Below are 20690 nucleotides of genomic sequence, written 5' to 3' on the forward strand. Positions count from 1 at the left end.
CCATGTCTGTCTGTCTGCCCTCTATCTGCTCTCCACAGGTGATGAGTGTTGTAAGATTAACTGACCATATGTCTGTCTGTCTGTCTGTCATTCCTCTGTCTGCTCTCCATAGGTGATAAATCTCATAAGATTAACTGACCATATGTCTGTCTGTCATCTATCTGCCCCCCCCCCACCCCCAGGTGATGCTCAAACACAAGGACAAGAAATGGTATCAACTTTAAGGGAACAGAACAGAGGGTCACCACTGCCTCCTCACCTGGTGGGGGCGCTATGTTAGAATATGTACTTTCACTCTACAGACAGAAGAGAGAAACTGAGATGGAGAGAGATGGAGATGGAAAGAAAGAGAGAAAGAGCGAGAGAGAGCCACGCACACAAGAGTTACTTTGTGTTAATGGGCCTCTCTGTAGGCTGTCTCCACATAATTGTCATAAGACAGAGGATGGTCACTTGTCTAGACTATAGTGAGATGGACGAAGACCAAGAAGTATGTTGATAAGACGGGGGAACCCCTGTAAAGGCTGATGGCAGTCCATCTGTGTGTGTGTGTGTGTGTGTGTGTGTGTGTGTGAGTGTACGTGTGCGTGTTACCCAGATCTTGCTGTGTAGATACTCTAAAGTTAAGAAACCAACCAGACTGCATGAAACAACATGGATGAATAGTAAAAACATAAAACTGCCATATTAAAAGGCAGCATGCTACATCAACAGAGGAAAATATTTAATATCGTAAGCCAACAACAGCAAGTAAAACAACATTATAATTTTTGAAACATGGATATATTGCTATAAAGCCACATTTTCCTTTTGCCTTTTTGTTACTTTGATTTGGTTATAGCATTTAACTATCAATACTTTCTTCACAGAATACTGCTGACGATGACCGCAACCATATTTCCACCTTTAAACACGGTGCTCGTCGTTTTCAAGACCTCTGATGTCCACACACTAGGCAGTACGAAAAACAAATCTTTCAACACGTATCACTACACATAATCTGGACCACTGTCCATTTTACTAGCACTCATTTCATGCAGTTGGCTGCTGTTGTTATTCTGTTATCTAAAAAAAGATAGATTTAACCTCCCTGACAGAAATGTACGAACGAAGGGGAACAGTTAGATTTTTAACGTGTTAACGGAATTGGAGATTAGTGTCGGCTGATGTGCCACACTGATTGTACTCTGTGACGTCTGTATTGAGTGTGTTTATTAACATAATAATAATTAATGTGCCATAAAACCAAGATGGGTGAATCTCTTATGACTAGCAAAGAGCTAAAAACATTATGTTGTAATAACTGTATGTTTTCTGTAGAAGAGAACAGGCTACCTACGCCATTACTTTCTGGATGGCCTTTGATAGGTGTATGTCGTTTCAAATTAGTTCCTGTTTTTTTTTTTCAGACCGAATTGTGACATTCTCTTATTCTCCGTAATCGTTTTTCGTTGTTTGTTCGATTATAATTTTTTTGGTTGAAACACTGAATTAGTTTGAAACTGAATTTGTTTTATTATGTATGAGTATGGTGAGACACTTTCTGTGTCATGCGGGCCCATGTGAAGATAAAATGTGTAGTATTTCTTCTGCCAAAGCAATTCAACTGAATGAAGCTCTCGATCGGAGTATCGTGTCATTGTATGTAATCGTGGCTGGTCGGTCCCGTGTTTACATTTTGGTATCCAGAATGGTATTCTTTTACAATATAATGTTGAACTATGCTTCAGACGTCCACAGGTGTCATGTTCAATAGGAGTAGGTCTAACTAGTAGACTGATTTAGGAGTGTGATCTACTTAAAAACACCACTACCAGTTTGGATCGGAAATCCCGCAGTCTTTTGGGTGTGCGTGGTGATTTGTATTGAGAAATGAATAGTATTTAGATAACTAATAGCCGACCATTAGGCCAATGGGCCTTGCTGTTGTCAGTTGTCATTGACAAATATACAATAGATGGGTATTTTATTATTACAGTACGTGTAACCAATCCAGGCTGATATGAATTTGAAGCAAATCTGTGTTTCTATTCTTGGTTTTACGTGTAACTGCTCCAGATGACTTCAGTGTAAAGTTCTTTATCTCTTGCCCCATAGTGGTGGGTCGGAGACTCTTTCATCTCGCTCATCTACTATGTACAAAGGTTATTCTATGATACGTGTTATTGTATACAAGTCAATAAATGTACACGCAACAAAGCCCCTTGTAACTAATAAAAAAAACAATACTGTTGTTTATTTTTCTGTTTTCGAAAAGGTTTGTTTTTTTTATTCGCAAATGATACAAAAGTCAAAATGTCAAAGCAGTCACCTGGTGTCCATAATGTTAGCCGACACAATGTAACACACACACACGCACACACAGGTATGATCCGGTAGGACATCCAATCATTTCACCCTGCTTCTTCTAAGGCAAGCACGTCTTCTTTCCTGAAGGACAGGCAGCCTTCTTAACTGTACCGGGGGGAGCTACAAACTGTACCTGCCGGCTTGTCAGAGGTTGTGACTAGAGTTGATACGTTTCAGAAAACGTCAGTAAATTCCCTGGTTTTCCCAAAATCCCGCTTGGAAGATTTTCAGAGAAAATCCTGATTCCGGGAACACTATCCAAGGTTTTTGTGGAAACCAGGGAATTTAATAGAAAATTCCGGGAATTTTGCAACCCCTCATTATTGTCCAGCTACACTACAAAGAAGTGTCTTTTCATAGGGAGTTAGGAGAGCATTTGAGGTAACCCTTACCTTTTCCCTAACCAATGTAATTATCTTAATCTGCTTAGGTAATTCTACTAACCTGCTGTGTAAATTATCCTAACCTGCTATGAGAAGGTAATATCTCCATCCCCAGCTGCATACACTCAAGTCTAAACCCTTTTCAGGCTATTATAAAGGCTATTGTTCATAAACGAGTGAGGTCTTTTGAAATGGAACGGGTCTTCTCTACATGTTTACTGGCCACGAGGTTGAGTTAGTATCAGTGCTGTAAAACTTCAATGGCTGAAAAAAAGAGAACAAAAAAATCTACCGAAAGACAGGGTGTTTCTTTGTACATTTTTGTTTTTATATCAACTGTACAACAATGCTGTCTGGGAGTAAAGAAAAAATACAAAACCAAGAAAAAAAGCGGTTCTTAGGATATGATTTCTCTGTAGACGTTGTACCTGTTTATTGGATCATGGTACCGTGCCTGCATTTTGGCTCTGTCTCAAGTCACTGGAACTCCTGTTCTCACTGTCGTTTTCTGGCCAAGCTGACTGTTTCTCACGTTGTTTTCTCGACGACGGCAGTGAAGTTTGTCTTGTTTAAATGGATTCTACCACCTTTGGTTCCTATTGATATTAGTAGTGTGATAGAGATTACTGGGGGAAAAAAGTGAACTGAAAACATGTTTGATGCAAATCAAAAATTGAAATAAACATTGATTGATGTACACACGAGGAAATCCTGTAATGTTTTTTTGACTAAATGTGACTTATGGATGTTTTTTTATTGCAGGCTAAACATATAGAATATTGTGCTATAACTGTAGGTAAAATTGGAACCCAGTGAACAATTTGACATGGAAAAGATGTCTATGTGGGATGTTGATTCCATGTTGATTTCTGGGGCTTGTTGATGGGAAAACTTGATGGGTCATTTGAGGTCATTGTATATACTTCATTTTAAAGTTGTTGACAAGACGGCATTTCAAGGTCGTTGTTTCAACCATCCTGTCAACTTTCATTCATGGCACTGATTTAAATGTGATATCAACGCTGTAACTAGATATCTTTTTAATGTTAAATCAAGGTCAAAATGCTCTCTTCCTGCATTAGGATAAAGAATCGTAAAATGACCAAATATTTTATTTCACAATTTGATTTAACACTTCTCTTCTATTTTCAACTAGCAATTTCATTCCAGGGTACTTCAGGGTACCTTAGTCCTAGACTAAAATTCTAATTCTTTGGAAGATTGTGACTTTTTGGTCTACATTTTGAAAACATCTGTCTAACACATGAAAAAAAGAGGTGCAGAAGCCAGCCAAAGTCAAAAAGTTTATTATTTTGGAACCACTTAAGTTAAGCACTATACTATTAAATAATATTACAATTTCATTACTATTTAAGTATAAGTACAATAAGTATGTTAAACTGGGCTATTTGATCCCCTGCTGATTTTGTATGTTTGCCCACTGACAAAGAAATTATCAGTCTATCATTTTAATGGTAGGTTTATTTGAACAGTGAGAGACAGAATAACAACAAAAACTCCAGAAAAACACATATCAAAAATGTTATAAATTGATTTGCATTTTAATGAGTGAAATAAGTATTCCACCCCTCTGCAAAACATGCCTTAGTACTTAGGATGGAACTGCAGATTATTCACCTTGCAAGTTAAGGGATTTGATCTAGCAACCTGTTGGGTTACTGGTCAGAGGTTAACCCCATTTGCTTTATTTTATCACACTTAAATAAACAATGAGTTGCATTGCTCATTTCATTTATATTGCTGTATTCCAATTGGTTAAACAAGGGATAAACACTGATATTCTGTAGCCTACATCGGGAATAATGGATATCAAGGAAGGACAAGGCATATACAGTGATTTTTCAGAGTTCATTTTTCCAAGGTAATGTACAGAACGGCTGTGTTTATCCTACTTATGCCACAGTATACAAAGAACAACACGAGCAAACAAGAAATGACATGTTGTTGTATATATTTAGTCAATTAATCAAAAAAGTAGCAGTTTCTCTTACATTTCTCCCCTACCACAATAACCTGCAGCATCATACATAGCATATGTAAATATAAATAGGTTGCTGGTCTGTGATCCCATAGTTCTGCCATGTCCTACCATTGTGCTCTTAATCGGCACCAAGTACAATAACTGCAATGTTAGGCTACTGTATAAAACACATATCAGCCCCTGTTGAGAACTGCTCCATGAGCAGGAATTAGGGCTTATTTACATTAGGCTACATTTTCCAAGACGTTTTAAAAGTCTCCATCAGGTGCTAGATTATTTTGTTGTGTAAACTTGTAGACGTCAATAGCTCTACAAGTGTGAAAATAATTGTGTGGGAAATCAAGTTTATGTGAAGAACTTTGGACGGTTCCATTACATGTCAAGTTTAAATAAAAGTATAACGAGGCCTGCGCTGTTGCAAAAAAAAAACCCGCTGAGAATATACTCATCAGTGAAAGACAATAGGTTTTTGTCGGTCTCTGAATGTTATTGCTTTTCTAACACACCCTCTCACAATCCGTGCACTGAGCTCGACTAGATCTTCCAAGAACACAATTTTCAATCGAGAATTGATAGGTCAGTATACAGTGCTTTTATACGCGTTGATATGTTATATAGAATGTAACCTCCTCACGGGGATGTTAGGTGTGCAACATACGTTACCATGGCGATGTAACCCGGTAACAAGTGAACCATCGTCGTGACACTAACAACCCAGGGTTCAACTTTAAGATAGCTCGCTAACCCAAAATGCTGCTTCGTAGTATAGGCCAAAACAGATTTTTAACAACTTTGTTGATAGCGACGATCATAATCAACATCCCACATGGTTAATAGTCCATAACGACTACACGTTTTGTTAAGTTTATCTAGTCACCCGCAACTATGGAAGCTATCCCTCAGATACATTTAATAGTGTCTGTTTTGCACATTTAAACGTACCCACGTTTTTTTACGCCGGTATTTACCACCATCCCATACCTCTACGAAGGTTGACATAATATGTCTTGCCTTTTCCTCCCCGTCTGGTCCAATCAGCTTCCCGTTCTACATCTTCAACTCAGGTTTAGTGGGAGTGACCAATCAGATTGCCAGCCTCGGCTGTCGGCCTGCAAATAACTTCTCAACGTCGTAATTTTGCCTGCATGCATGTTTTATATTATAAACTTTACCCGTAAAATCTGTCAGCGACAAAAACAAACGGATAGACACATAATGTGTTCTATACAGCCTTGATAATCTAATTAAAACTTTTTGCCTGCGTAATTCGCCGAAGGCATTTTGCTGGATCTACGAAGGCTATCTACACTGCTGGCGGCCAGATGTCGAATTGTCCGGCTTTTCCCACATTTCACCGGAATGGTCATTTACAGGGTTGAAATTCCATTGTTGGAGAACAGTTTGTACAAGACAAGGGACAACCGACCATTGGACCAACGTATTTCTAGAAAAGCCAAATCGCTAAAACATGTTGCTTAAAGTGCTTTCGTGGTTTGCGTTGTGCTGTCTGGGTTTGTCGGAGCAGACACCTCCCGGGGCTTCCACCGGCGCCGTGCCCAGTGCTGCAAAAACTTTGGTATGGGGTCCCGGACTCGAGGCAAATATTGTCCTTCCAGCTCGTTTCTTCTTCATCCAGGCCGTGGACAGCTCAGGGAAGAAGTAAGTATGTCATCCTTGATCAAAGAAGCCTCGCTGACAATGCAAAGCTGCCTGCAGACATAAACACGGGCGGGGATGTAGTATAACGGTAGGTGGGAAAACACGTGTATTATCATTACTGTGATTTAGAAATTTGGACTGGAACCTACGTCACCGACAGACTGTATCCCTAGTGATGATAGTGTTCGCGGACAAAACTCGTTGAGAGCCCCTCTTTGTGGAAGCTGCCCGCGGTGGGGACAGTCAGGTGTGTTGGGGGCGTATCTGGCTTCTTATATATTTTTTTTTATTGATTCACTTTTGGCTTAATCCAAGGCCTTAGCCATTGAGTCATCATTGGGGTGGTGGGGATTCTTATAAATATTTTAAGAATCTTAACCATAAATATTTACACAATCTGTTATCCCCACATTGTTGTTGTTCCTACAATATCATAATTAATGTTGACCCAGGACCATCATTGCAACTGACCTGTAGTTAGTTGGTTACCCCTGTCTAAAGACAGAATATTCCACTGCGACCCACCCTTTGACCTAACCCCAGCCTCAGAGACACATGTGCCTAAACCTAACCCCAGTTGTGCCAACATTAATTATGTCGATGTCGTAGGAAGAACACCAACACGGCTTTATCAGATTAGTCACCAATATTGGCTCCTTTTCTCACTCACCTCCATGTCACCTGCTCTCCCTGTTGGCATCCTCATGCTCTCTCTTTACTCTGAACGCACCAGATTGAACATGAAATAAATACTGTCAGTAAACAAGTGATGTTTCTTGCCGTGGTGTTCAGGAATGGATTACTAACCATTTCTGATCTGAATGGCAATGGTTATTATATCAATAAACGTTGACTCTGCTTGTGCTTCTGTATATTTCTATCATATGACTTGTACTCATTTTCTCACTGCTGTCAGCTTACTTTTATTTTCTGAAGCTGCCCAGAAAAATGACACTCACTGTGAATGAAAGCTGACTGTAATAAAACTGCTTGCACTTCAATCAAACAAACATTAAAAATGCTATTTATCTTAAGCATATACAGCTATACAGTATACTATAAGAATATACAATCAATGAAAATGACTACTGAATGCATAAATTACACATGTAGCACAACATTAATGACATTTTACTCAGACGTCACAAGGGCTTTCTGACAGATCTAACAAAATAAAGACATTAACGTTAGTTGAGAATGCCCATGAGCACCATTGTTGGTCGCTGGGTGAATGTGTGGTTAATTAACTTTCCAGGTAACTTAGCTATGATGGCATTAGCAAATTGTCCTGTTTCCACATAAAACTTTTGTTTCCACTCCATGCAATTACTGACACTTTTTAGCTAAATATTACCGTTAGTAATAATAATGGCAATTTGTTACATTTGTTTTGATTATATTTACATTTGCTAATGATAATTTTTGACGGTAATTGCAGCCTTGACTTAATTACATGCATAGGTCTTCCTAGAGTTTGAGATCAGATTTGTGGTGGTTATCCCATCATGCTGTCTATGGCGACCCTCATCTCTGCCAAACACAGGCGTTACCGCTCGGCTCACATCGAGTGTGTTTGTGTGCGCCGCTCAGTTTCACGTCGTCTCCAGGGGAGAACACTTTCGACGTGAAGATCGTGTCCCCTGCGGAACAGTTCACAAGGATCTGGTTGCAGGTTCTGGATCGCAGGGACGGCTCCTTTCTGGTGCGTTACAGGATGTACGCCAGCTACACGAACCTACACGTTCACGTCCTGCTCAGCCACCAGCACGTCGCCAAGTCCCCTTTTATCCTGAAAGGTAAACCGGTAAACTGCCACACAGGCTCACAGTGTGTCTCTCTCTCTCAATGTCTCTCTCTCCATGTCTCTTTCCTTCTCTTTACATCACTCTCCGTAGCGATCTCTCCCTGTCTGCTCACCCGGTTTTCTGTCTAAATGCAAACCTAATGTGCCCACGCACCCCTGTGTTGCAGGACCGGTGTACCATGAGGGCTGTGACTGTCCGCAGCCCAGCGGGTCAGTGTGGATGCAGGATATGCACTGTCCCGTGTCCTTCTCCCAGATAGAGCAGGACCTGGCCCTGTTCCCGCGAGTGGACCCAGACCGCAACGCTGTGGAGGTCCCGGAGCGCTTCGGGCAGAGACAGAGCCTCTGCCACTACACCATAACAGACAACAAGGTACACAGGCAGGCGGGATTCCAACCAGGTCTTCTCACTAATCCAATCAGATCTTCTTTACGTTACGGGGTAGGCCTTTATGTGAGGTTGTGGCGGTAGGCCTCATGTTGGTAGGTTGTGGCGGTAGGCCTCATGTTGGTAGGTTGTGGCGGTAGGCCTCATGTTGGTAGGTTGTGGCGGTAGGCCTCATTTTGGGAGCTTATGGCGGTAGGCCTCATGCTGGTAGGTTGTGGCGGTAGGCCTCATGCTGGTAGGTTGTGGCGGTAGGCCTCATGTTGGTAGGTTGTGGCGGTAGGCCTCATGTTGGTAGGTTGTGGCGGTAGGCCTCATGTTGGTAGGTTATGGCGGTAGGCCTCATGTTGGGAGCTTATGAGGTTATAACTACTGAAGCACAATTCCTGCCCGTACTGTCAACACTCATAAAAATGTTGTAACTTATCGTAAACAGTTGGTTTACTTTTCTCTTGAAGGTGTACATCAAGACACTAGGGGAGCACGTGGGATTTAGGATCTTCATGGATGCCTTCCTCCTGTCTTTGACCAGGAAGGTGAGTTCCTCAAATCTGTGTTGAAAATTCAGCAAATAAACACCTTGCTCTTTGTTCAACTGTTTTATCAGTCAGACCCTGTATAATAAAAAGGCTATACTAAATTGTTTGGGAGCAAGGTAATTGTAAACAAAAACTGAATTGCCTTCAGCTGCATTTCATTCAGGACTTCCCAACTCATGGGCAGTCCCAGTTATAATATAACATTTGTGTATAAAAATACATTCCTTTATATTTCTTATGAAATTCAAATGTTTGTATTGCTTGATGTCTTGGTTACACTTTGTTACATTTCAAGGGGTTTAGCATTGTTTCTGAACAGTGGTGTTGTCATTTGTCTCTGGGGCCACTAGAGGACAGCAAAGGCTCGAAGTTGAGAAGATCGTATACGTGACATTTTTGTAAACAACATTAATGATTTTTAGAGGCTGTGTTATGTGGTTTGCTAAATTGGTGGTCAGTTAAGATGCAGTGGTATTCAAGTTTACAGGGGAAATGTGTACCTTCATTTATGTATTGTAAAATGTGTTGTACGTTCTAGGCTATTTCTATTTTCTACATAACGTGTTTATGCCATTTAGTTGATGCTTCTCTTGAGCGAATTATGCATACATTTGGTATGGGTGACCCAAGAGGGAATTGCAAGAAGCATCTTCTACAACCAACTGAGCAGCACAGGACCAGACTGGGCCAGACTGGATCACACTGGACCAGACTAGACATGACCAGACTGGATCACACTGGACCAGACTAGACTAGACATGACCAGACTGGATCACACTGGACCAGACTAGACTAGACATGACCAGACTGGATCACACTGGACCAGACAGGACCACACTGGACCACACTGTGCCAGACAGGACCGCACTGGACCAGACAGGACCACATCATCATTGTTTAGTGCAGGCGCTATTATTTTACACATAGGAAATAAAACATGTTCACCTGCCTATGCTCGCTATCCCTCCTCGGCCTGTGTTTTCAGGTGCGGGTTCCAGACGTGGAGTTCTTTGTGAACCTTGGGGACTGGCCCCTGGAGAAGAGAAGAGCTTCAGAGAGGCTCCATCCCATTTTCTCCTGGTGTGGCTCTAACGACACCCGGGACATTGTCATGCCAACCTACGACCTCACTGAGTCGGTCCTGGAGACCATGGGGAGGCAAGAGCCATATTCGCGTCTCACTGGCAACGTTGTGTGTCAGATCTTTGCACAGAAGATTAACAGATATTAATAGACCCATTCATAGAATAGTGATTAGTTTAAGTCTGTATCTTTATCAGCTCTGTGTGCTGGCAAGCGTGTCTGTTGCTCAATCCTACTGACACGGTCTGTCCTCCACTACGCAGAGTGAGCCTAGATATGATGTCTGTCCAGGCCAACACGGGCCCTCCGTGGAGGGAGAAGAACGCCACAGCGTTTTGGCGGGGGCGCGACAGTCGCAAAGAACGCCTGGAGCTGGTGAAACTGTCCCGTGCCCACCCTGGCGTGGTGGACGCAGCCTTCACCAACTTCTTCTTCTTCAAACACGACGAGAGCCTCTACGGGCCGCTGGTCAAACACGTCTCCTTCTTTGACTTCTTCAAGGTGAGGTGGATGTGTTGCTGGCAGCCAGACCAAGCGGTCTCTGCAGAGGGGGAGCGCCTCTCTCCGAAACCTTACTGCATTTAGGGCAGGCAATGGCGTTTTGGGTTACTTTGTCATTGTATGATAAGAAATGAGGTAATAGTTCCATGTTTTGTTAGTAACAAACGCTATAGGTTATCACTGTAACTATAGCTCTTCTAGTGGTGTTCTTTAGACCACCTTGACTTTAATGGGGAAGATAATTCTGAAACCAAAAAGGAGCGAGACATGATAATGCAACAATAATTTGGATGGGACTTTTTGGGCAAAGCTAAATGGGGGGGGATATTTATTTCTATAGTCAACTTTACATAAACGTGGTTGCTTGGTTTGAGGGGATTCCATTGAATTGTTTTAGATGGCCATAGGCTATTGCTTTTTATCGAGTATTCGTGCATTGCCAACTGTATTCGTCTTAGAGCACATCGACAGGCAGAGTTTTTTTTTTTTTTGTGGTTAGTCAAGACTAACGCCCTGAATGACCTTTTCAAGTGAAACTGAACAACCGGCCCGACATCTCCTTCCCATCCTCTCGCAGTATAAATACCAGGTCAACATTGACGGCACTGTGGCGGCCTATAGGCTGCCCTACCTTCTGGCTGGCGACAGTGTGGTTTTGAAACAGGACTCGAGCTATTACGAGCACTTCTACGACCAGCTCAGGCCCTGGGAACACTACATCCCTGTCAGGGCAGACCTGGCCGACCTACTGGAGAAGATCCTGTGGGCCCGCCAGCACGACGAAGAGGTGACGATGAGGACGGTGCTAGTTAATGAATGAAAAATCCCAACTTTAACTGTGAGAATAAGTGCGGCTTAGCATGAATATGCAGTTGGATTTGTAATACTGTTAACCGGCAATGTTCACAAGCATGATACGCAGTTGGAGGCGCATGTTTCAAACATGCTTCAGATCAGCAGGAAAACTGCAAAGAGGCCCACCTTAGATATACAGAATATGTAGCTTTACAGCCCTAAAGTATGTGTGTGGACAGCATGTGCGGGTGTGTAAAAAGCTGACTGACACATCTCTCCTTCAGGCAAGGAAAATCGCTGTGGCAGGTCAACAATTTGCCCGAAATCACCTTATGGGAGACAACATATTCTGTTACTACTACAAACTCTTCCAGGTAACACTTTACTCCACAAACCCCTCCCATAACCCTTCTACTGATGCTTGCTGTATAAGTGAAGCATAATGTGTGTTTCACGGTCAACTAACCTGATACAGTGAGGGCGGCTAGACTATTATTTTTGATGCTATGTCTCAGATCGATGGAATAAAAGCGTGCCTTCCGATTGTCCCTCTCAGATGTTCCTTATCTTATCTCCTATCTGCCATATCTCTGCCTGCTACTTTTATGCCCTCACTTCAAGGACAGTAATGCACAGGGGCCAGGTATAGCTAGGTTGGGCTACTGCTTACGTGAAATATTGTCATCTGATGAAGGTCGGTTGACCGAAAGCTTCATGTTAAATTGAAAATCGCATTGAATCTTAGGCCTCTACTGAGGCCTTCTTATTTATCTCTTTAGCTCCTGTGCCTTAGCTACAGACAGGTCACGTCAGCCGTAGACAAGTGTCAGACAGAGCTTCTCAAGTGTCTTAAGTTAATAACATGGTAGCCAAGCTTCTCATCCGCGCATATGGGTGGTCATGAAAGCTGCTTTGTCTGGTGGAGTGCTGCTTCTTGTTGGTTATTTCTCTGACTTTCAACAGCGAGGTTTAGCGCGGTTAGTTCTGACCTTGCACATGTTCATGTTCCAAGCGGTAGAAGCGGTCGAGGCACTGCTGAACTTCAGCTCCTACGTTTTGTCAGTCAAATGTAAGACGGGCCTATCCACAGTTTTCCCAACCAACGATGACGAACAAAGAGTAGTTACCTTTTGAAAATGTTTACAAAGTTAAAATGAAGATTCTCAGATTTCATTTGAGGCTGTATCTGTACGCATTGGTTTCACTATCCAGAATGAACAACCCCTTTTATATGCCTACACTGTGATCTCCTTCAGGGCACAGCAACACCCGGAATGCTGAAAGTCTATGCGTTGACCATAATTTGTTTGATTTTAAAAATGTTACAAGATTTTTCAAGTATGTTACAAAAATGTGCTGTGCGTGACTCTGTACGTGACTGTTTGGAAGCCCCGCCCTATGTCCCTGGGAATGGCACACGGCGACCGTGGCAAATATACGTACCTGAGTCCTTTATAACAGCCTATAAACCATGGATTGCACACATTTATGTTTAATCAGAAGTTCTTCCTTAAAGGTGCCTTATGCAACTTAACGCCACCTATTGGCAGTGAGTTGTATGTCAGTTCTATAACTCCATTAGGATCTGACATTGTCATTGCTAACTATTAGCAAACTTTTTTCTTTTCAAATGGGGCTATAGTTGATGGGCCTTTTCCATAACAACACAGAATTAAAGTAAACAGCTAAACCAATCAAAACATAATCTGGGCTATCTGTTACGTTAGTCTCTGAATTATGGCGATGCATCTATTTAGCAAACATGAAACCATAATTGTGCTAGTTAGCGCTAGCTGGAACAATAATGTACGCACTTCGACCAGTTTGCACAAGCCTAAATCTCGCTAAAAGGCAAAATAATTTCTTCTTCCGAGCAATATTCGCTTATGCATAAGGTTTAGTCAAACAACCCATGTTTTTAGTTTTTTACATTTTGCAGATAAAACCAGGTTGTAACACAATTTTCCAGCAAGAAATGGAATCAATGAGTGTTTGCTTGGACACAACTTCACTCGTTAGCTTATTGTCTCAACCAAAGACTTTGGAGAAAAGTTCCCAAAATGTATCTGCGCTCATACAAATAGAATAAACAAGAACATTGAATGATTTTCTACTTAGTATTATTGTTTCTCCATAACTTACACATAGATTTCCTTGACTATCAAGCCAACTAGCTAAATGAGGTGATGTAACCTACTTGTCAAGTAGAAAGAGAGCCAACTCTGCATCACTATTCACACAAACCTCAGCTCTCGCCATCAAATGCAAAATGTAACCTCTTTTGTCATATGCTTCCGTTCCTTCCATAGATTCTGGAGCGTTCAGTGTAGGTTACATGAACCCAAACAAAGCTTGTCATTGGCCTTCACCTCACACACCTTCAAGGAAGTACATGCCTACAAATGTCCCGGCCGACATTTTACTTGCAAACATGACACTGGGGACAGTGTCAGTCCTGACACTCTGCCAGAGACTGATTTTTTTAAAGTTAACTGATGGTATGTAACGGTTATTATGAGATATTTGAAATGATAAATGCTGCATAAGCCTCCTTTAAAGCAGACATCAGCCATAAAGTCAGGTGTCCTGTAGGATGGGTTGGTGTCCTTGATTGAAACTGAAACATTGGCAGGATTTCCCTTATGTGCCCACCTCTCCTCCTAATGGTTTGGAGCTCTGCCCTCTTCACGGCAACTCGGCCGGCACCAGTATGCTTTAAGCGTTGCAGCCATTTTGATGACCAGGGCAGGAACTAATGACCGTTTAATTTGCACTATATAGGCTCGGAAATATGACAACATTCCTAAATACTAATACTATTTAGAAAGGTAATGCTTAGTAGAAAACAACTTTGTCACATCTTGAAATGCATTTTGTCAGATGGCAATGTTGTCCATTAGCTAGCAGAGTCAGTAGAAAATAGCCTCCAATGCTAATGTTAGCTAACATTTAGTGGACTCCGCCTTAGATAACATCACAAATGTAAAAGATGACACAAGATCTAACTAATAATCATTAGCCTTTTGATCTCGATGCTATCTCGGTTTCATTTTGGGTGTTGTTTTTTTTTTTCACATTACCACCTGGTTTTATTGTACATTGGGAATTATGGGTGGTTTTTATGGGACTTTTTCTTATGAATTCATCAGGCGTGGTGTAATGCATTTTCACTTGACCAGGAATATGCCAAGCTGCAGGTGACTCAGCCTAAGGTCAGAGAAGGAATGGAACGGGTTGAGCAGCCGACTGATGACCTTTTCCCATGCCCTTGTCACAGGACACCACCGGTAAGCATGATCAAGACCCAGTCAAATCTGTCACAGCCAACAGAAAGGCTGGTCCTCATGTCTCCGCATGGACTCAGTTCACTGGTTTCCAACCCTATTTCACTTTTTTTTCATACACTTGATGGACGTAGGAATATGTTGCTGTTTTTGAAGCAGATTTCCTGTAGTTGTATGTACGTCCCCATGAGGCAAAAGTCAATACCCGACTCTGGGTTTAGGTTTAGGGTCAAACTTACAATTTATTTTATAGTTAGAAATGCGGTTTCTTTAAGGTCCAGGCAATGTAGGATAAGTTTAGGGTTAAGGTTAGGCATAAATGTTACTTTATTGAGGTTAAGGTTGGGGTTAGGTTAAGATTAGGGTTAGGGTAAGGGTTAAGATTAGGACAAGGGAGCCTGCAATTTCTATTTTCTGGTCCCCCTGAGGGTAGCTGTACAAACGTGTGTGCATGTGCGTGCGCGTGTATGTGTGTGTATTTGTATATGAGCCCAGTTCAGGTGGGAGAGAGAGATAGGTAGATATTTATATCTATCTCTCTCTCTCTCTCCCACCTGAACTGGACTCTGTGTTTTCACAACAGAAGATTAGGATATATGATAGTCTGCCAGCTGTGTTTACGAGTCTGAAGGAATGTTTTTACAGGCAGATGTGTGTGAAAGGTTTAAAGGTGACATAAAAACATCTTTGGCACAGAGAGAGATATATATCATGTTTTAAAGCATTTTTGTTGTGACTTTAACTGAAAACAAAAAATTATTCAATTGTTTTTCTCAATACAAAGTATTACATGGTGCTGATATTTGGGGTCTTGTTCTTTTTTCTATTTTTTTTTTTACTACAAACTGAAGATAAGTATTCACCACCCCTGCTATGACAAAACGAACAAACTGTGGTGCAGCCAGATGCCTTGATGTCACAGTTAACTAAACTGTAATGTGATATCTGATTAAATATTCTTCAAATTCACCAGAGACCTGCAGAGACAATTACCAGCACAGTTAAATAATAAAGGTTAAAAGAGCTTTAGAGAATATGGCTCAAACATAGCTCTGCTTTTAGATTAGGCCTTCCACTGAAATTGAGAGACTCAACATGGTCGGTGGTTACCAAGACAGTAGTGCAGGTTTAGACAATAATACATGCAATATTTGAGGAGTACTTCAAAAATGGTGACATGGTTATAGGGAGTTTATATGAAGATTAAAAAATTAGACCGTTTGACAAAACGTTCCAGGACAGATTAAGGCAGATTATTGGCAGAATAAATTGATGCTGTAGAATAAACTACTTATATAGTTAGCCCTAACAGTTAAAGAAATAGGCACTTTGTACATGAACCATTGTTTGCTGCCTCCAGCTATTTGGGATTAGGCATAATTCATTTTATAGTTATAATTTCACACTTAATCACACAAACTCACACAAAGACACAAAATACAGACGGACAAACTCAATTCTATGTAAGTGGTGCGTCATCCTTTGCTTTTATATCCGGGAGATGTGAGGGCCCACGCTCCAGGAAAACCACAAAAACAATTGGCACATGGGTTGGTGCACCAGTCCCCAGTGAGACTAGCAATGTGTGCAGTTGGGAATCCAGTGCGGCGACTCGGACGGACAGATGGAACGACTCACAAACGACTCACTCCTCGGACGGACGGAACGACTCACAAACCGACTCACTCCTCGGACAGACGGAACGACTCACGCACCTACTCACTCCTCGGACGGACGGAACGACTCACGCACCGACTCACTCCTCAGACGGATGGAGCGACTCACGCACCGACTCACTCCTCAGACGGACAGAGCGACTCACGCACCGACTCACTCCTCAGACGGACAGAGCGACTCACGCACCGACTCACTCCTCAGACGGACAGAGCGACTCACGCACCGACTCACTCCTCAGACGGACAGAGCGACTCACGCACCGACTCACTCCTCAGACGAACAGAGCGACTCACGCACCGACTCACTCCTCAGACGGACAGAGCGACTCACGCACCGACTCACTCCTCAGACGGACAGAGCGACTCACGCACCGACTCACTTCTCAGACGAACAGGGCGGCTCACGCACCGACTCACTCCTCAGACGGACAGAGCGACTCACGCACCGACTCACTCCTCAGACGGACAGAGCGACTCACGCACCGACTCACTCCTCAGACGAACAGAGCGACTCACGCACCGACTCACTTCTCAGACGGACAGAGCGACTCACGCACCGACTCACTCCTCAGACGAACAGAGCGACTCACGCACCGACTCGACAGACTTGCAGCTTGAATTGCTGCCACATGTGGCTCACCCAAATAATGGCAGGTCAATATCCATGCAACACATTTTTGTTATTTATTCTTGTCTAATAACTTTTTGGTTTTGAGGTGCAAAATATTGCACCTTGAAAGTGTGTAGTTTGCCAAATGAGAGAATACCAATTTAATTAATGTAATTCCTGATTATAACAGAGAAATTCGGAAATATCCTTCAGGGTGTTTATTTGTAAACTACTGAATGAAACCGGTAGGTTTTCTTTGTTTGAATGTCTGAATTTATGATTATGATTATACAAAAATAACATATTTAGCACGTTTTGAAGTTTGTTTGGTGATCCACATCTGAGAATATATTCAAATGGAAATATATTGCATTGAATAACAAAAAGCTTGACTCTTTTTTTTTTTTCTGTATTTTTTCTTTTTTTTTACAGGCCAAGGAGGAATTATGAAAACTACATTTCATCTGATATTCCTGTGGGGCAAAATAATTTGTGAAGTGTGATTTATCAGGTTGTCATCTGCAAAGTTTCTGCAATTTTATAATAAATATTTTTTCACTGTTGATATGTTAATACTATATGTGCTTTTTTCAGTGTATTCGCACACCAGGACACAATCACGTTCTATGCAATATAAGGTAGTTTTTACATTAAGTGATCAGTAAATGAACAATAAGGCAAATATTTTACTGTGTGTCAGCTCGTCTTCGTGCCCCTGTCAGGTTCTGCCTGTAAACTATTTTAGGATAAATGCATTATACATTATGTGCATTTCAGTTCACGTAAGCCCTGCCGACTTTTGTTTTCTATTTATACACACTATTAGGAACAAGCTTGGGGTCACTTAGAAATGTCCTTGTTTTTTTTTTTATCAAAAGCACCATTTTTGTCCATTAAAATAACAGCAAATTGATCAGAAATACAATGTTGTACATTTTTCAGAACAAGAATAGACAAGTTTCAGAAGAAAGTTATTTGTTTGACTCTATAATTGAATCCACTAATGCTGATGCTGAAGATACTGAACTAGACTAAAAAAATTACACTTTTTTTTTGCTTTAATCATCACATCAGTTTTCAGTGGTGCTAACATAATCACAAAAAAGTTTTCTAATGATCAGTTAGCCTTTTAAAACGATTAACTTGGATTAGCAAACACAACATGACATTGGAACACAGGACTGATGGTTGCTGATAATGGGCCTCAGTACGCCTGCGTAGATATTCCAATGAAAATAAGCCATTTCCATTTCTTTCAAAAACAAGGACATTTCTAAGTGACCCCGAACCTTTGAAAGGTAGTGTACATAAATCTTTATGCATTTTCAGTTTCGACCATTGTGCATTACTGTTTCCCCCTGGTACACTAGATGGCGTAGTACAGACAGTTTACAGAGTTTATGAAGCTGAGAAAGCTGATGCTTGAATTATGGAGGGAAAACCGAGGGGATGGATTTCTGGTTGGGAGCACCGGAAGAGGAGTAATACAGCGCTTGTGAAGTCTTTTCCTATATAATCCACCCTGATATTACTAGAGTCTGCGTCTTCTGTTGTTTTGTAATGTACTCCATGGTGCTAACACCGACTTAATAACCATTCTTAAATATATTTTAAATAAAGTGAATTATAGTCATAGGGATGTTTTATGTTTTTGTTCAAGCAAATATCTTGCCAGGGACAACATGGAAATGTTTCATGAGGTGAAGTGTGCGTCTTTATTCCATATCGTTGACATACGTATCAGAAAGGTCACCCGGGCACCTGGCTTACTAACTCTTGAATTACTTTGCAGGAAAAAACAAATATAACATTTTGGTATAAAAGGCCTGTAAGAGTTACTGCTGTGTGTAGCTTCCCGACTGATACCAGTGCCGTGCGGACTGCCGTCTTCCTGATGCAGAGGGCTGCCGTGGACGTGCACTTCAACCCTTTGGTTTCTCTTGCTCACGCGTTAGCCTCGAAAGGCCTGCTCTGTATTCGCATCACATGTAAAGGTTTAAACCTGACTGACAGAGTGAAGGCTTACCACGAAGTTTGGGTAGGAATTATTTCTGAAATCCATGTGTATGTGTTATGTATGTGTATGTTTATTGTATGTTATTTTTAACTATAAGTTTGATTCTCTTTTCAGTGCAGTAAAAGGAATTCATTTGTGTTTTTGCAGGAAAGTTTTCTGAGTAGAAAGGAATTCACAGTAACAAAAATATTTCTTGCGGGTAAATAAAGAAATGAAACATCGATGACACTTATTTTGTTTGTCCTGATACTGTAATTTTCAGTGATGTGTGTATGTTGGTAACATGTTTATCAAGCGAGGCCATTGGAAGATATTCATGAATAGGTATCACCTCACAGTGTCTACCCCCAGAACTACATTCCTACTGTTGCCAAAGCCTGCACTATTCTCATTATATTTTTGGAGCATTACCGATGACCAATGATGGCATTAGCCCTAATCATGTGATTAATTGGTTCATCGGGTTGTGTTTTTCTAACTGGTTGAGTGAATTAATTACCAGACAGGGTGTTCTGTATTCCGCAGGGGCTTGGGCTGCTTCCTCCATGGCCAGGCAGCTCACTGCTGGGTCAGAGCAGGCAGTGCAGGGCCTGGTCTGCCTGTCCTTCCGCCTACACCCCGTAGGACAAACCGACCATTGCCAGCGAAGCGAGGATCTTCTAGGACTGCCCAAAGAGTTGCCAGTGCTGTTTCTGTCTGGCACGGCAGACAACATGTGTGAGAAGGTGAGAAACGTGATAGTCTGCCAGCTGCTGGACCATGCCTAAAAATAACAGCTGGTTGGAGAACCCATATTTTGGTTAACCATATTTTTAACATCACAGTTTTTTATTTATTTATTTAAAACTGATTAAAGCCCTTTTATTGAAACTAGTGCACATCAGTTTGTTTTGCTTTGCGGATAATGTCTTTTAAACCTCCAAATTTGGCCCGGATGTGTAATATGCTTTCAATTACGGGCACAATCTATGAGTACAATAAATATCATAAATCAGCTTGGAAATGTCAAAGTTGTTTGTATGATGACGTGGCATGGCACACATTGGCTCATGCAGGTGAAAACACGTCACAGTACATTATCAACAACCTAATAGCCAACTTGAACTTAAGCCAGCTAGAATACACACTGTTTTCTGGTCCTGATTTGTGCTCTTGCATCAATGATCCATGTATCCAGAACATTCTGGAGAATGTGATAACAGGGCTGAAGTCCCCGGCGACAGTTCAGTGGATAGAAGGAGCCGGCCACGGTCTTGCCGTGGAGGGAAGATTTGAGGAATCTGTGCTTGATGAAATCAACTCACGTGTGATGTCTTGGATTTTGGAACGTTCCTGACTTTTTCAATGCTCAATTATTGTTTTGGTAGAGCCCCTCACATTGTATATTGCATTGTATTTGTCATACATTGTCTATTCTTAGTGTAATTTAATGTTTATTTGTCAATTTGTGTGTGTGTGTGTGTGTGTGTGCGCGCACGTTTGTAATAGTAATTGTTTTTTTCTTTATTGTTGTCTTACAGATGTCATCTTTCAAAATGAGAATGTGTTTTCAAGCAACTGTTCAATAAAAGTGTTTTTTATTATTCATTTATTATTGTTCAGT

The 20690-nt window shown here is 41.5% G+C and overlaps 3 protein-coding genes across 20 annotated transcripts in view; all 3 read left to right on the top strand.

The window, feature by feature from the left end:
• stxbp5l (syntaxin binding protein 5-like) overlaps positions 1–3441 on the top strand; it is a 179310-nt gene extending 175869 nt beyond the window's left edge. For all 17 annotated transcript variants that reach the window (XM_020041280.3, XM_029115649.2, XM_029115648.2 and 14 more), the window contains one exon: positions 183–3441. In XM_020041280.3, coding sequence (XP_019896839.3) covers positions 183–224 — 42 coding nt within the window. In that variant the 3' untranslated portion in view covers positions 225–3441. The remainder of the gene's footprint in view (positions 1–182) is intronic.
• A 2278-nt stretch (positions 3442–5719) lies between these two features.
• On the top strand, positions 5720–17683 carry poglut2 (protein O-glucosyltransferase 2). 2 transcript variants are annotated; one of them, XR_002195673.3, is made up of 11 exons: positions 5720–6393; positions 7984–8189; positions 8365–8570; positions 9041–9118; positions 10107–10279; positions 10468–10705; positions 11283–11492; positions 11785–11874; positions 14680–14787; positions 17503–17581; positions 17665–17683. XR_002195673.3 is itself a non-coding variant. In XM_010902903.5 (10 exons), exons 1-10 carry the CDS (start codon positions 6203–6205, stop codon positions 17518–17520), a joined length of 1518 nt encoding a protein of 505 aa, XP_010901205.1. In that variant the 5' UTR covers positions 5720–6202; the 3' UTR covers positions 17521–17633. The 2 variants fall into 2 exon arrangements, 1 of the variants encoding a protein (XP_010901205.1); XM_010902903.5 differs by lacking the exon at positions 17665–17683 and having other exon boundaries at positions 17503–17633.
• A 517-nt stretch (positions 17684–18200) lies between these two features.
• On the top strand, positions 18201–20674 carry tex30 (testis expressed 30). The gene is made up of 5 exons (XM_034289061.1): positions 18201–18770; positions 18973–19108; positions 19235–19291; positions 19606–19812; positions 20265–20674. The coding sequence occupies exons 1-5, from the start codon at positions 18709–18711 to the stop codon at positions 20421–20423; spliced, it is 621 nt and encodes a 206-aa protein (XP_034144952.1). The 5' UTR covers positions 18201–18708; the 3' UTR covers positions 20424–20674.
• The last annotated feature ends 16 nt before the right edge of the window (positions 20675–20690 follow it).

Source organism: Esox lucius, chromosome 20 (assembly GCF_011004845.1).
Source record: "Esox lucius isolate fEsoLuc1 chromosome 20, fEsoLuc1.pri, whole genome shotgun sequence".
NCBI lineage: Eukaryota > Metazoa > Chordata > Actinopteri > Esociformes > Esocidae > Esox > Esox lucius.

Bases quoted from the DNA above. Each gene is read 5' to 3' on its own strand.
- poglut2 (XM_010902903.5), top strand. From the start codon at position 6,203: ATGTTGCTTAAAGTGCTTTCGTGGTTTGCGTTGTGCTGTCTGGGTTTG. The intron at 6,394-7,983 runs GTAAGTATGTCA...TGCGCCGCTCAG, and splicing joins GTGGACAGCTCAGGGAAGAA to TTTCACGTCGTCTCCAGGGG. The intron at 11,875-14,679 runs GTAACACTTTAC...TCACTTGACCAG, and splicing joins ACTACTACAAACTCTTCCAG to GAATATGCCAAGCTGCAGGT.
- tex30 (XM_034289061.1), top strand. From the start codon at position 18,709: ATGTTTTATGTTTTTGTTCAAGCAAATATCTTGCCAGGGACAACATGG. The intron at 19,109-19,234 runs GTAGGAATTATT...GTGTTTTTGCAG, and splicing joins AGGCTTACCACGAAGTTTGG to GAAAGTTTTCTGAGTAGAAA. The intron at 19,292-19,605 runs TAAAGAAATGAA...GGTGTTCTGTAT, and splicing joins AAATATTTCTTGCGGGTAAA to TCCGCAGGGGCTTGGGCTGC.